The sequence below is a fragment of the Hyla sarda genome, chromosome 2 (assembly GCF_029499605.1).
Source record: "Hyla sarda isolate aHylSar1 chromosome 2, aHylSar1.hap1, whole genome shotgun sequence".
Classification (NCBI taxonomy): domain Eukaryota; kingdom Metazoa; phylum Chordata; class Amphibia; order Anura; family Hylidae; genus Hyla; species Hyla sarda.
Genome location: NC_079190.1, coordinates 486790404 through 486807235, shown reverse-complemented (window position 1 = coordinate 486807235; position 16832 = coordinate 486790404). Strand labels below are relative to the sequence as shown.

General features: G+C 45.4%; 1 protein-coding gene across 5 annotated transcripts in view; it reads left to right on the top strand.

The window, feature by feature from the left end:
- Nucleotides 1-16832, top strand: part of CRYZL1 (crystallin zeta like 1) — a 40086-nt gene that overhangs the window by 13163 nt on the left and 10091 nt on the right. For all 5 annotated transcript variants that reach the window (XM_056559566.1, XM_056559565.1, XM_056559564.1 and 2 more), the window contains exons 7-8: nucleotides 2208-2341; nucleotides 13070-13181. In XM_056559566.1, the coding sequence (XP_056415541.1) occupies nucleotides 2208-2341; nucleotides 13070-13181 (246 nt within the window). The remainder of the gene's footprint in view (nucleotides 1-2207; nucleotides 2342-13069; nucleotides 13182-16832) is intronic.

Genomic DNA, 16832 nt, shown 5'->3' with positions numbered 1-16832 from the left:
GGGAGAATATCCCCATAGGAACTGCACAGCTCCCGGGACGTGAGTCATCAGAGAGCAGTTAGACAGAAAAACAACTCAACTTCAGAAGCTAATAACTATTGGAAGGATTAAGATTTTTTTTATAGAAGTAATTTACAAATCTGTTTAACTTTCCGGAGCCAGTTGATATATAAAAAAAAGTTTTGGCCTGGAATACCCCTTTAATGACTTGATCCTCCTAAGTAGAGCAGCCGGCGGGTCCCGGTGACTGGTGTTGCAGAGCGTCCAGAGGCTATTACTGGCAATTTTGCGCACAAATCGTGTCTTTTGGGAGGCCGGAAGAATCGCTTTGTGCGCGAAATTGCTGGTAATAGCCTCTGAACGCTCTGCAACACCAGTCACCAGGTCCTGCCGGCTGCTCTACTTAGGAGGATCAAGTCATTAAAGGGGTAGTCCAGTGGTGAAAAACTTATCCCCTATCCTAAGGATAGGGGATAAGTTTGAGATCGCGGGGGGACCGACCGCTGGGGCCCCCTGCGATCTCTCTGTACGGGGCCCCGGCTCTCTGGCCAGATAACGGGTGTCGACCCCCGCATGAAGCGGCGGCCGACACGCCCCCTCAATACATCTCTATGGCAGAGCCGGAGATTGCCGAAGGCAGCGCTTCGGCTCTGCCATAGAGTTGTATTGAGGGGGCGTGTCGGCCGCCACCTCGTGTGGAGGTCGACACGCCCCCTTCCCGCGGGCTGCCGGGGCTCTGTACAGGAGATCGCAGGGGGCCCCAGCGGTCGGACCCCCCGCGATTTGCAACTTATCCCCTATCCTTAGGATAGGGGATAAGTTGCTCACCACTGAGTCACCACTGGACTACTCCTTTAATCTGGCGGTGAGTGTGGATATCTTTTTTCGCTTCTATTAGACCATATATATAAAATTAAATTTATATATATATATATATATATATATATATATATATATATATATATATATTATATATTATTATTATTCTTTAATATTTAGTTAGAAATGTTGTCATCAAATTGCATGAAGTACAAAACATAAATTGTAGTAGATCTGTGGAAGGCGAGACTACAGGTCATATGTGCTGCTTTTTATCACTTATTCTCATTGTTTTCTGTCACTGAAAGTAAAATCTCATCCTTCCTGTGTGTCAGCAGTGTCTCTGACTCTTGTTTTCCCTTATCTGTGGCTGTATCCTGTGCTTCCTATTCCAGGACCCCCAGATCCTCCTCTGCTTTCCTGTCCAGGGTCATCTCAGTCTTTCCCAGACATGAAATCCTTAAAGGGGTACTCCGGAGTAATAAAAATGTTTTCAAATCAAGTGGTGTCAGAAAGTTATACACATTTGTAAATTACTTCTATATATATATATATATATATATATATATATATATATATATATAATGTGTATGTGTGTATATATATATATATATATATATATATATATATATATATATATATGTATATCTTAATCCTTCAAGTACTTATCAGCTGCTGTATGCTCCAGAGGAAGTTTGCAGTCTGGGCACAGTGCTCTCTACTGCCACCTCTGTGCCTGTCAGCTACTGTCCAGAGTAGGAGCAAATCCCCATAGAAAACCTCTCCTTCTCTGGACAGTTCCTGACATGGACAGAGGTGTCAGCAAAGAGCACTGTGGTCAGACTGGAATAAACTAGCCTTCGGCTGTCTGAGCATGCTGGGAGTTGTAGTTTTGCAACAGCTGAATGCATTCTGGTTAGGAAACCCTGATACATCGATTGGATTGGCTGCGTATAAAAAAAAAAAAAAAAAAATTAAGTCCCTTCTACCCCCATGAGGGTAAAAAAATGCAGAAAGTGTCTGAAAGCCTCAATGGACATTCAGCTTAGCTGAATGTGCATGATAATGGCAGGATCAGGAGTCACAGCGGTCAGACAAACAAAGGTTCAGCCGTCACCCTTCTGGTTTTGGACCTGGTCAAAAATTTGGAGACAAATTTGTAAATGCTTTATATTTGGTCTATATCTAGTGCAGTGTTTCCCAACCAGTGTGCCTCTAGCTGTTGCAAAACTACAACTCCCAGCATGCCCGGACAGCCAAAGGCTGTCCGGGCATGCTGGGAGTTGTAGTTTTTCAACAGCTGGAGGAACACTGGTTGGGAAACACTGATCTAGTGCATAGAAAAAATATGTATACTGCATAATAATATGCCTCATTATCTTCACTAGTTCATAAACCAGATAAGGTGAGCTGCGTGGAGGCGGCAGGAACCATACGAGATGGATTGTGCGTCTATACCGCCCTGCACAGTCTGGCACACCTGGCGCAAGGAAAGTTTGTGCTGGTACTGGATGGAGCGAGCGTAAGTATTACTCTACTACGTCTTCTATAGTGCATGTGCGGCAGGAAACTCAAGAGAGCTCTGGGTTATGTATAAAAACGAGTTGATATTTTTGTGTATAAACTCTAGTAAAGCCATGCATTCCCCTTAACCCCTTAAGGACCCAGCCATTTTACACCTTAGGACCCGGCCATTTTTTGCACATCTGACCACTGTCGCTTTAAACATTAAAAACTCTGGAATGCTTTTAGTTATCATTCTGATTCCGAGATTGTTTTTTCGTGACATATTGTACTTTAACTTAGTGGTAACATTTTTTGGTAACTTGCATCCTTTCTTGGTGAAAAATCCCAAAATTTGATGAAAAATTTTAAAATTTTGCATTTTTCTAACTTTGAAGCTCTCTGCTTGTAATGAAAATGGATATTCCAAATATTATTTTATTTTATTCACATATACAATATGTCTACTTTATATTTGCATCATAAAATTGACGAGTTTTTACTTTTGGAAGACACCAGAGGGCTTCAAAGTTCAGCAGCAATTTTCCAATTTTTCACAAAATTTCCAAAATCACAATTTTTCAGGGACCAGTTCAGGTTTGAAGTGGATTTGAAGGGTCTTCATCTTAGAAATACCCCACAAATGACCCCATTATAAAAACTGCACCCCCCAAAATATTCAAAATGACATTCAGTCAGCATTTTAACCCTTTAGGTGTTTCACAGGAATAGCAGCAAAGTGAAGGAGAAAATTCACAATTTCCATTTTTTACACTCGCATGTTCTTGTAGACCCAATTTTTGAATTTTTACAAGGGGTAAAAGGAGAAAATGTATACTTATATTTGTAGCCCAATGTCTCTCGAGTAAGCACATACCTCATATGTCTATGTAAATTGTTCGGCGGGCGCAGTAGAGGGCTCAGAAGGGAAGGAGCGACAAGGGGATTTTGGAGCGTACGTTTTTCTGAAATGGTTTTTGGGGGGCATGTTGCATTTAGGAAGCCCCTATGGTGCCAGAACAGGAAAAAAAAAACACATGGCATACCATTTTGGAAACTAGACCCCTTGAGGAACGTAACAAGGAATAAAGTGAGCCTTAATACCCCACAGGTGTTTCACGACTTTTGCATATGTAAAAAAATGTAAAAAAAATTTCAATAAAATGTGTGCTTCCCCCCAAATTTCACATTTTTGCAAGGGTTAATAGCAGAAAATACCCCCCAAAATTTGTAACCCCATCTCTTCCGAGTATGGAGGTACCCCATAAGTTGACCTGAAGCGCACTACGGGCGAACTACAATGCTCAGAAGAGAAGGAGTCATATTTGGCTTTTTGAGAGCAAATTGTGCTCGGGGGGCTTGTCGCATTTAGGAAGCCCCAATGGTGCCAGAACAGCAAAATAACCCCCACATGGCATACCATTTTGGAAACTAGACCCCTTGAGGAACGTAACAAGGGGTACAGTGAGCATTTACCCCCCCACTGGTGTCTGTCAGATCTTTGGAACAGTGGGCTGTACAAAATTTTTAATTTGCGCAGCCCACTGTTCCAAAGATCTGTCAGACACCAGTGGGGTGTAAATTCTCACTGCACCCCTCATTACATTCCGTGAGGGGTGTAGTTTCCGAAATGGGGTCACGTGTTTTTTTTTTTTTTTTTTTTGCGTTTGTCAAAACCGCTGTAACAATCAGCCACCCCTGTGCAAATCACCTCAAATGTACATGGTGCACTCTCCCTTCTGAGCCTTGTTGTGCGCCCCCAGAGCACTTTGCGCCCACATATGGGGTATCTCCGTAGTCGGGAGAAGTTGCATTACAAATTGTGGGGGGCTTTTTTCCCTTTTACCTCTTGTCAAAATGAAAAGTATTAGGCAACACCAGCATGTTAGTGTAAAAAATTTATTTTTTTACACTAACATGCTGGTGTAGACCCCAATTTCACCTTTTCATAAGGGGTGAAAAGAGAAAAAGCCCCCCAAAATTTGTAAGGCAATTTCTCCCGAGTACGGTGATACCCCATATGTGACCCTAAACTGTTGCCTTGAAATACGACAGGGCTCCGAAGTGAGAGCGCCATGCGCATTTGAGGCCTGAATTAGGGATTTGCATTGGGGTGGACATAGGGGTATTCTACGCCAGTGATTCCCAAACAGGGTGCCTCCAGCTGTTGCAAAACTCCCAGCATGCTTGGACAGTCAACGGCTGTCCGGCAATACTGGGAGTTGTTGTTTTGCAACAGCTGGAGGCTCCATTTTGAAAACAGTGGCGTACCAGATGTTTTTCATTTTTATTGGGGAGGGGAGGGGGGCTGTGTAGGGGTATGTGTATATGTAGTGTTTTTTATGTTTTATTTTATTTTGTGTTAGGCTGGGTTCACACTACGTTTTCTCCCATACGGGAGGGGAGCTAAAACCTCGCGCTCCCGTATGCCTTCGTATGCGCTCCCGTATGTCATTCATTTCAATGAGCCGGCCGGAGTGAAACGTTCGGTCCGGTCGGCTCATTTTTGCGCCGTATGCGCTTTTACAACCGGACCTAAAACTGGTCAACCACGGTTTGAGGTCCGGTTGTAAAAGCGCATACGGCGCAAAAATGAGCCGACCGGACCGAACGTTTCACTCCGGCCGGCTCATTGAAATGAATGACATACGGGAGCGCATACGGTGACATACGGGAGCGCGAGGTTTTAGCTCCCCGCTCCCGTATGGGAGAAAACATAGTGTGAACCCAGCCTTAGTGTAGTGTAGTGTTTTTAGGGTACAGTCACACGGGCAGGGGGGGGTTACTGCGATTTTCCCGCTGCGAGTTTGAGCTGCCGCGCAAAATTTGCTGCATCGCAAACTGCAGCCTGATACTCACTGTAAGCCCCCTGCCCATGTGAATGTACCCTGTACATTCACAAAGGGGGGACCTCCAGCTGTTGCAAAACTACAACTCCCAGCATGCACAGTCTATCAGTGCATGCTGGTAGTTATAGTTTTGCAACAGCTGGAGGCACACGGGTTGGGAAACACTGAGTTAGGAAACAGACAATGTTTCCCAACCAGTGTGCCTCCTGTTGTTGCAAAACCACAACTCCCAAACATTCTCAGGCATGCTGGGAGTAGTAGTTCGGCAATATCTTTAGAGCCAGATGTTGCCGAACTACAACTCCCAGCATGCTTGGAGTTGTAGTTTGCAACATCTGGAGGACTACAGTTTGCAGACCACTAATACAGTGGTTCCCAATCTGTGCCCTTCCAGATGTTGCAAAACTACAACTCTCAGTATGCCAAAACTGTCCAGGCATGCTGGGAGTTGTAGTTCTGCAACATCTGAAGGGCCAGATGTTACAGAACTACAACTCCCAGCATGCCTGGACAGTAAGGGCATGCTGAGAATGTGTAGTTTTGCAACATCTGGAAGGGCACAGTGGTCTCCAAACTGTGGACCTCCAGATGTTGCAAAACTGCAACTCCCAGCATGCCCAGATGCCAAGGGCTGTCTGGGCATGCTGGGAGTTGTAGTATATAGGGTCCCAATACAGCAATGCATGTCTCTTTACGGCGACGTGCATTGCTGTAAAGGGCCCGACCGAGGCTGAAGATGTACTCACCTGTAGCCGCCGCCATCTTCCTCGCCGGGATCCGGGTCTTCAGGGACGAGGTAAGTACCGGGGCCGGTCCCCAGCACTCCCCCGTCCCCCGCCGCGTCCTCCGGTCTTCCTCCCGTCCTCTCCGGACTTCAAGGGGCCGGGCAGGACGGGAGGAAGTAGCCGCCGCCCCTCCTGCGATTGGTCGGTTAACTAACCGACAGATCACAGGGTATAGGAGGAGGTGGCAGGCTTGCCACCTCGCTCCTATTCTTTAGCATGGTCCTGGCTGTCTGTGACAGCCGGGATCATGCAAAATTACCGGGCGGTCGGGTCCCAGAGACCCGATCAGCCCGGTATCGCCGCAGATCGCAAGGGCGATTTCCCTTGCGATTTGCGGCGATCGCCGACATGGGGGGCCTACATGGCCCCCCTCGGCGTTTGCCCTGGATCCCTGCTGAAGGATTTCAGCAGGGATCCGCTTCCGATCTCCGCCGGGTGAGCGGCGGAGACCAGGAAAAGACATGACGTATGCATATGTCATGGGTCCTGAAGAGGTTAAAGGGGTACTCCGGTGGAAAACTTTTTTTTTTTTTTTTTTTAAATCAACTGGTGCCGGAAAGTTAAACAGATTTGTAAATTACTTCCATTAAAAAGTCTTAATCCTTCCAGTACTTATTAGCTGCTGAATACTACAGAGGAAATTATTTTCTTTTTGGAACACAGTGCTCTCTGCTGACATCTCTGTCCATTTTAGGAACTGTCCAGAGCAGCTTATGTTTTCTATGGGGATTTTCTCCTACTCTGGAAAGTTCTTAAAATGGACATGTCAACAGAGGGCACTGTAGTTATGATGTAAGCAGAGAGCTCTGTGTTCCAAAAAGAACATAATTTCCTCTGTAGTATTCCGCAGCTAATAAGTGCTGGAAGGATTAAGATTTTTTAATAGAAGTAATTTACAAATATGTTTAACTTTCTGGCACCAGTTGATTAAAAAAAAAAAAGTTTTCCACTGGAGTACTCCTTTTAACCCCTTCCCGACCTATGACATACCTGTACGTCATGGGTGGCAAGGTGTTCCCGACCCATGACATACAGGTACGTCATGGACATTACTGCCGCTACTCGCGGCATCCCGCAGCGCCCGGAAAGATGGTGGCTATCACTGATAGCCAGCCATCTTACCGTGCGACCACGGGGGGTTTCGTCCCCCACCCCCCCCAGCGATCGCTGCTATCAGCTAGTCAAATCTGACTAGCTGATAGCAGCGTTTCGCTATCAGAATACTTAGCAGCGCGGTGTGTGAGTCCCAATCACGGGGATCGGGACACACACCGCTCTGCTAAGTGTCCCTGTCCCGTCCCCCGGCGTCACTTACCCGTCGGAGCGGTGTCCCGAGCGGTCCCGGCGTCCTCCGTGCGGTCCCGACGTCCTCCGTGCGGTCCCGGCTGCGCTGCGTCCCGGAGGTGAGTTTCCGGCAGCAGTGCAGCATCTTCATTGGCAGCAGTGAGATCGCCGTAAAGCGATCTCACTGCTGCCTCTGAGAGTTTCAAAACTGCAACTCCCAGCATGCCCAGACAGCCTTTGGCTTTCTGGGCATGCTGGGAGTTGTAGTTTTGCAACATCTGGAGGTCCACAGTTTGGAGACCACTGTATAATGGTCTCCAATCTGTGCTCTTCCAGATGTTGCAAAACTACAAATCTCAGCATGCTCAGTCTGTCCAGGCATGCTGGGAGTTGTAGTTCTCTAACATCTGGAAGAGCACAGATTGGAGACCATTATACAGTGGTCTCCAAACTGTGGACCTCCAGATGTTGCAAAACTACAACTCCCAGCATGCCCAGGCATGCTGGAAGTTGTAGTTCGGCAACATCTGATCCTTCAGATATTGCCGAACTACAACTTCCAGCATGCCTTGGCAGTCTGGGCATGCTGGGAGTTGTAGTTTTGCAACAACTGGAGGCACACTAGTTGGGAAACATTGTCCGTTTCCTACCTCAGTGCCTCCAGCTGTTGCAATTGTTGCAAAACTATAACTCCCAGCATGCACTGACAGACCATGCATGCTGGGAGTTGTAGTTTTGCAACAGCTGGAGGCACACTGGTTTGGAAACACTAAGTTTGGTTGCAAAACACTTGAAAGTTTATTACTTAACTTAGTGTTTCCAAACCAGTGTTCCTCCAGCTGTTGCAAAACTACAACTCCCAGCATGCACAGACAGCCAAAGGGCATGCTCGGAGTTTGCAACAGCTGGATGTTTGCCCCCTCCCCCCAATGTGAATGTACAGGGTACACTCACATGAGCGGAGGTTTACAGTGAGTGCTGCAAGTTTGAGATGGCGCAAATTTTGCGCTGCAGCTCAAACTTCCAGCGGCAAACTTGCTGTGAACCTCTGCCCATGTGACTGTACCCTAAAAACACTACACTACACTGACACTAACCTAAAATAAAAAGTAAAAAACACTACATATACACATACCCCTACACAGCCCCCCTCCCCCCAAAAAATGAAAAACGTCTGGTACGCTACTGTTTCCAAAACGGAGCCTCCAGCTGTTGCAAAATAATAACTCCCAGTATTGCCGGACAGCCATTGACTGTCCAGGCATGCTGGGAGTTTTGCAACAGCTGGAGGCACCCTGTTTGGGAATCACTGGCGTAGAATACCCCTATGTCCACCCCTATGCAAATCCCTAATTCAGGCCTCAAATGCGCATGGCGCTCTCTCACTTTGGAGCCCTGTCGTATTTCAGGGCAACAGTTTTGGGACACATATGGGGTATCGCCGCACTCGGGAGAAATTGCCTTACAAATTTTGGGGGGTATTTTCTTCTTTAACCCCTTATGAAAAGGTGAAGTTGGGGTCTACACCAGCATGTTAGTGTAAAAAAATAAATTTTTTACACTGACATGCTGGTGTTGCCCTATACTTTTCATTTTCACAAGAGGTAAAAGGGAAAAAAGACCCTCTAAATTTGTAACGCAATTTCTCCCGACTACGGAGATACCCCATATGTGGGCGCAAAGTGCTCTGGGGGCGCACAACAAGGCCCAGAAGGGAGAGTGCACCATGTGCATTTGAGGCGATTTGCACAGGGGTGGCTGATTGTTACAGCAGTTCTGACAAACGCAAAACAATAAATATCCATATGTGACCCCATTTTGGAAACTACACCCCTCACGGAATGTAATAAGGGGTGCAGTGAGCATTTACACCCCACTGGCGTATGACAGATTTTTGGAACAGTGGTCTGTGAAAATGAAAAATAAAATTTTTGATTTGCACAGTCCACCGTTTCAAATATCTGTCAAACGCCAGTGGGGTGTAAATGCTCACTGCACCCCTTATTACATTCCATGAGGGGTATAGTTTCCAAAATGGGGTCACATGTGGGGGGGTCCACTGTTCTGGCACCATAGGGGCTTCCTAAATGGGACATGCCCCCCAAAAACCCTTTCAGAAAAACTCACTCTCCAAAATCCCATTGTCGCTCCTTCCCTTCTGAGCCCTCTACTGCGCCCGCCGAACACTTTACATACGCATATGAGGTATTTCCTTACTCGAGAGAAATTGGGTTACAAATTTTAGGGTGATTTCTCTCCTTTTACCCCTTGTAAAAATAAAAAAATTGGGTCTACAAGAAAATGCGAGTGTAAAAAATGAAGATTTAGAATTTTCTCCTTCACTTTGCTGCTATTCCTGTGAAACACCTAAAGGGTTAAAACACTTACTGAATGTCATTTTGAATACTTTGGGGGGTGCAGTTTTTATAATGGGGTCATTTATGGGGTATTTCTAATATGAAGATCCTTAAAATCCACTTCCAACCTGAACTGGGCCCTGAAAAATTAAGATTTTGAAAATCTTGAGAAAAATTGGAAAATTGCTGCGGAACTTTGAAGCCCTCTGATGTCTTCCAAAAGTAAAAACTTGTAAATTTTTTAATGCAAACACAAAGTAGACATATTTTATATGTGAATCAATATGTAATTTATTTGGAATATCCATTTTCCTTTCAAGCAGAGACTTTCAAAGTTAGAAAAATGCAAAATTTTCAAAATTTTCATGAAATTTTTAGATTTTTTACCAAGAAAGGATACAAATATCAGTGAAATTTTACCGATAAAATAAAGTAGAATATGTCACGAAAAAACAATCTCGGAATCAGAATGATAAGTAAAAGCATTCCAAAGTTATTAATGTTTAAAATGACAGTGGTCAGATTTTCAAAAAATGCCCAGGTCATGAAGGTGAAAATGGGCTGGGTCATGAAGGGGTTAAAGGAGTATTCCGGCGAAAAAACGTATCTCCTATCCACTGGGTAGGGGACAAGTATCTGATCGCAGGGGGTCCGACCGCTGGGGCCCCCTGCGATCACTAGGACAGGACTCTGGAGCTCTCACTGAGGTGATGGTGTTGTCTGCTGGTAGACAACACGCGATTCATTAATTTCTATGGGAGCGCCGATGATGCCCGTTAGGGACTCCCATAGGATTAAATGATGCTTCCATTGAAATAAATGAACGCGTTCCAGCTGCAGCACACGCTCCTCACTGAGCGCAGGGCCCCATTCTGGTGATCGTGGGGTGGGTCCCAGCGGTCAGACCCGCCCCCCACCGCCATCAGCTACTTAGAGATCTCCTTTAAAGGGGGACTCCGGTGGAAAACGTTTTTTTTTTTTTTTTTAAATCAACTGGTGCCAGAAAGTTAAACAGATTTGTAAATTACTTCTATTTAAAAATCTTAATCCTTTCAGTACTTATAAGCAGCGGTATGCTACAGGAATGTTACGCCGAGCGCTCCGGGTCCCTGCGCCTCCCCGGAGCGCTCGCGGCGTTCTCCTCTATGCAGCGCCCCGGTCGGACCCGCTGACCGGGAGCACTGCACTGACATTCATGATGGGGATGCGATTCGCATAGCGGGACGCGTCCGCTCGCGAATCTCATCCCAAACCACTTACCCATCCCGATCACCGGCTATCATGTTCTGGCGCACGCGGCTCCGCTCTCTAGGGCACGCGCGCGCCAGCTCTCTAAGATTTAAAGGGCCAGGGCACCAGTGATTGGTGCCTGGCCCAATCAGTCTGATTAGCTTCCACCTGCTCCCTGTCCATATAACCTCACTTCCCCTGCACTTCCCTGCCGCATCTTGTTGCCTTGTGCCTAGAGAAAGCTACTACTGTGTTTACCATTACTGTGTTTCCTGACCTCCTGCTATTACTATTGACTACGAACCTTGCCGTCTGCCCTGACCTTCTGCTACGTCTGACCTTGCTTCTGCCTAGTCCTTCTGTCCCACGCCTTCTCAGCAGTCAGCGAGGTTGAGCTGTTGCCGGTGGATACGACCTGGTTGCTACCGCCGCAGCAAGACCATCCCGCTTTGCGGCGGGCTCTGGTGAAAACCAGTAGCAACCCTAGAACCGGTCCACCGACACGGTCCACGCCAATCCCTCGCTGACACAGAGGATCCACATCCAGCTAGCCGAATCATAACAAGGAAATTCTATTATTTTTGAATTTCTTTTTTGTCTTGTCCACAGTGCTCTCTGATGACACCTCTGTCCGCATCAGAAACTATCCAGAGCAGCATATGTTTGCTATGGGGATTTTCTCCTGCTCTGGACAGTTCCTGATACAGGCATCAGGTGTCAGCAGAGAGCACTGTTTACAAGACAAAACAGAAGTACTGGAAGAGTTTTTAATAGAAGTCATTTACAAATCTGTTTAACTTTCTGGCACCAGTTGATTTAAGAAAAAATGTTTTCCACCGGAGTACCCCTTTAAGGTTATGTTCACAAGGCGAAATTTCTGCCCCGGAAATTCTTCCAAATTTACTGCACATTGAATAGAAAGGGGATTCCACTGTCCTATTCGAAATGGCAGAATTTGGGAAATTCAGCAGTGGAAGTTTTACTTTCCGGATTCTGCAAAAACATTGAACATGTCTTTAAAGAGTACCTGTCACGAAACTAAACTTTTAATATATTGTTCCTTATGTTATTATAAGACACTTTGCTATTTACTTGCTGTTAAAATTCTCAACCTTTATATGTTTTTAATGTGATAGAAAAAACGTCCACTAGGTGGCTTTGTTCTGTTTCCAAACTTAATTTGGTCTCCACCCGGACTTGCAGAAGTCCAAACTAAGGAAGTGCGTGCCGGGCATGGTGAGTCACAGCTCTCGCAGGTTTCAGTGACGTCGCCCCTGCTGGGGAACGCCCACTTTCTCCTGCCTGGAGCTCACACAATGTGAGCAAGGGGAAAGGTATGATATGAGTTTTTTTATGCTCTGAATTTTTTTTAGGGCAGGAGGAGTGTTTGGAGTAGTTAGTAAATATAATCTGAGTTAGTTACTTTAGAAAATATGGTTTGATGACAGGTACTCTTTAAATTTTGCGGGAATCCTGGCGGAATCCCATGGAAGTCAATGGGGCTTTGAATTAGAATGCTGTGTTGTTAAAACAGAAATTCTGCTGAAATTCCGAGATTTTTGTATAATATCGGAATGTCTTGTGCTCAACACACAGATTCCGGAAGGAATTCAGAGTCTCATTGGGTCTCTGCCACAGAATTCCGCAAAAAGAATCCACCTGTTCTTTTTGCGGAATCTGGAATGTAGAATTTCCGTAATGGAAAATCTGTTCTATGGGAGTGGAACAGTGGAAATTCCATTCTATTTCACGTAGCAAAATTTCCGAGCTGAATTTTTTTCTACTGGAATCTGTCGTGTGAACATACCCTTAGGGTAGTCATAGATTTCCAGGAGGAATAACTAAGGAACATCACAATGCAAAGTTGTAATAAAAGAGGCTTCGGCAGCTGCTTTGTTGTTTTATCCTAGCCTGGGAAAGTGGTGGTGGTGGGGGGACCCAACCAAGGTGTCTCCAGCTGTTGCTGTTGGGGCATGCTGGGAGTTGTAATTTTGCAACAGCTGGAGGCACACTGGTTGGTAAACCCTTCCCTACACTACCGCTACCATCACGGTTCCCTTTAGGGGTGGCTACTCATGGCTCTATCACTACATATGAACGGATACTAGAAAGATTTACTACATGGGAACTAGGGAAGCCCAGAAGCCATGGAGAATTTTACTCCTCTTTTCCAGAATTTATAATTCTTACATTACAGAATAAATACTGTTTGTTTGTTTTTTGTTCTGCTTCTCTTCTACAGCCTTTTGGCACACTGGCGATTCAGCTGTCCCATCATAGAGGAGCCACCGTGGTCACAACGGCACACAGCGAGGAGGACAAACAGTACTTGGATAAAATAAGGCCCCCTGTAGGTAAGGCTTGTTGCAGTCTTACTCTAAAATAGAGTTTTCCAACCAGGGTGCCTCCAGCTGTTGCAAAACTACAACTTCCAGCATGCCCGGACAGCCTTCGGCTGTCCGGGCATACTGGGAGTTGTGGTTTTGCAACAGCAGGAGGCACCCTGGTTGGAAAACACTGCTTTAGAATCCGGGCATACTGGGAGTTGTGGTTTTGCAACAGCTGGAGGCACCCTGGTTGGAAAACACTGCTTTAGAAAAGCATCTTGCAGTACCATGCTTGTTTTGTAGACCTTTGACGTTTAGTTACATTTCTCGATCCTATCGAGCCTTACAAAAAAAAATATGCTGCATCTGCATATAAGTATTATTCATAGGTAGACGTTCACATTGCATTTTGTGTTTACGTGTCAATGCTTTAATTAATAATGAATTAATTTTTTTATTTGTTATTTATTATATTTTATTTATTCTTTTTTTTTTTAATCAAGTCAATGGGAAACACATTCTGTTCTATGGCATAAAACATACGCTGTCTATGCCGTCCGTTTAACATATCCATTTTTTTTCTTTTCAAGAGTATATAAACATATAAAAATATACATTAAAGGGGGTGCTCCGCCGCAGACATCTTATCCCCTATCCAAAGATAAGATGTTTGCGGCGGAGTACCCCTTTAAGCACAAACACAAACGCAGTGTGAACCCAGCCCTACATATAATTTTTTATCATTAGGTCGCCTGAATGTGTTTGGCTGTGGTGTATTAAATATTGTCTCTGTAGAGGTGTAACTCGAAGCATCTGTATTCTAATGCTCATTCTGTAACAAGACTTTTAAACCGCCATGTCCCATTTATAATAGTAGCATTTTTTTCTTGGGACGAAATAGCCCCCATAGGGCACTAGGGCCTACATGCTGATGGGAGCATAACTGTGCACAATAAAGCACCAATCCAGTAGAGGAAGTTGTGTAGTTCTTTCCAGTCTGACCACAGTGCTCTCTGCTGACACCTCTGTCCATGTCAGGAACTGTCCAGAGCAGGAGAGGTTTGCTATGGGGATTTGCTTCTACTCTGGACAGACAGTTCCTGACACGGACAGAGGTGTCAGCAGAGAGCACTGTGGTCAGACTAGAAATAACTACACAACTTCATCTGTAGTATACAGCAGCTGATAAGTGCTGGAAGGATTTAAACAAATAGATAAATCGCCAGGTCCAGAAGGCATTCACCCCTGTGTTTTAAAGGAATTAAGTAATGTAATAGACAGATCCCTATTTTTAATATTCATGGACTCTATAGTAACAGGGACTGTTCCCCAGGACTGGGCATGGCAAATGTGGTGTCAATATTTAAAAAGGGAACAAAAGGTGACCCCGGGAATTATAGACCTGTTAGTTTAACCTCTGTTGTATGTAAATTGTTTGAGGGTTTTCTATTTTGGAGTATCTTGATAAAAATAAATGTATGACCCCATATCAGCATGGCTTTATGAGGGATCAGTCCTGTCAAACTAACCTGATCAGCTTTTATGAGGAGGTGAGCTCCAGACTGGACCAGGGGGAATTGCTGGATGTTGTGTATCTGGATTTTTCCAAAGCATTTGATACGGTGCCACATAAAAGGTTGGTGCATAAAATGAGAAGGATTGGGCTGGGGGACAATGTGTGTAAGTGGGTAAGTAACTGGCTCAGTGATAGGAAACAGAGGGGGGTTATTTATTAATGGTACTTATTGGGTGATTGTTACTAGTGGGGTAACACAGGGGTCCGTCTTGGGTCCTGTTCTATTTAATATATTTATTAATGACCTTGTAGGGGGGTTGAATAGTAAAGCAGCAATCTTTGCAGATGATAGTAAACTCTGTAAAGTGGTAAACACAATAGAGGACAGTGCACTGTTACAAATGGATCTGGATAGGTTGGAGGTTTGGGCTGGGAAGTGGCAGATGAGGTTCAACAGTGATAAATGTAAGGTAATGCACATGGGGAAGAAAAATCCAGGCTGGGATTATGTATTAAATGGGAGCACACTTGTGACGACTGACATGGAAAAGGAGTCTTAGTTAATAGTAAATTTAGCTGTAGTGACCAGTGTCGGGCAGCTTCTGCCAAGGCAAATAGAATCATAGGGTGCATCAATAGGGGCATAGATGCCCACGACAAGGAAATAAGTCTACCGCTGTACAAATCACTAGTCAGACCACACATAGAATACTGTGTACAGTACTGGTCAGACCACACATAGAATACTGTGTACAGTACTGGGCACCAGTGTACAAGAAAGATATAGAGGAGCTGGAGAGGGTTCAAAGACGGGCAACCAGAGTAATACGGGGAATGGGAGGACTACAGTACCCAGAAAGATTATCAGAATTGGGGTTATTTAGTTTAGAAAAAAGAAGACTTAGGGGAGACCTAACAACTATGTATAAATATATCAGGGGACAGTACAGAGATCTCTCCCATGATCTATTTATACCCAGGACTGTATCTATAACAAGGGGGCATCCTCTACGTCTAGAGGAAAGAAGGTTTCTACACCAGCACAGACGGGGGTTCTTTACTGTAAGAGCAGTGAGACTGTGGAATTCTCTCCCGGAGGAGGTGGTCATGGTGAACTCTGTAAAAGAATTTAACCTCTTCAGGACGCAGTGCATATGGATACGCCCTGCATTCCGAGTCCTTAAGGACCGAGGGCGTATCCATACGCCCCTGGGAAATCCGGTCCCCACCGCTAGCCGGTTGGGGACCGGAGCCAGATGCCTGCTGAAATCATTCAGCAGGCACCCTGGCACGTCGCCCAGGGGGGTCCTGAGACCCCCCCCATGTCGGCGATCGGAGAAAATCGCATGTCAATTCAGACATGCGATTTTCTCCAATTCCGGGCTGATCGGGTCTCTGGTGACCCGATCACCCGGAAAATAGGGCTGATCGGAGTTGTCAGCAACAGCCCCGATCAGCCTAAAGGATAGGAGTGAGGTCGCAAAGCTGCGATCTACTCCTATCCCCTGCCATTACTCAGAACAGAGTTCTGACCAATGGCAGCGCAGGACAGGGGGTTGCCATGGCAACCCCCCGTTCTGCCCGCCCCTGGATGTCGAGGGGCTCTGGGAAGAAGATGGAGGCCGTACCTGCAGGAGAAGATGCCTGGGGACCTGGGATCTTCGCTGGAGCCTGCTGGATCTTTGCTCAGGTAGGGAATCGACAGGGGGGGGGGGGGGGAATTGAAAGTGAAAGTAAATCTATCTTTACTGTGGCAAAGGCTGTCTGGGCATGCTGGGAGTTGTAGTTTTGCAACATCTGGAGGGTCACAGTTTGGAGACCACTGTTACAGTGGTGCCCAAACAGTAGCCCTCCAGATGTTGCCAAACTACAACTCTCTCAGCATGCCTCGACTGCCCAGGCATGCTGGGAGTTGTAGTTCTGTAACATCTGTCCCTTCAGATTTAGCAATTTTCATTACATTTTTGAAAATTGCTGCTGTACTTTGAAGCCCTAATTTTTTCAAAAAGCAAAAGTATGTCCATTTTATGATGCCAACATAAAGTGGACATATTGTGTTTGTGAAGAAAAATAAAAAAATTTTGGAATATCCATTTTCCTTACAAGTAGAGAGCTTCAAAGTTATAAAAATACAAAATTTTCAAAATTTTCATGAAATTTTG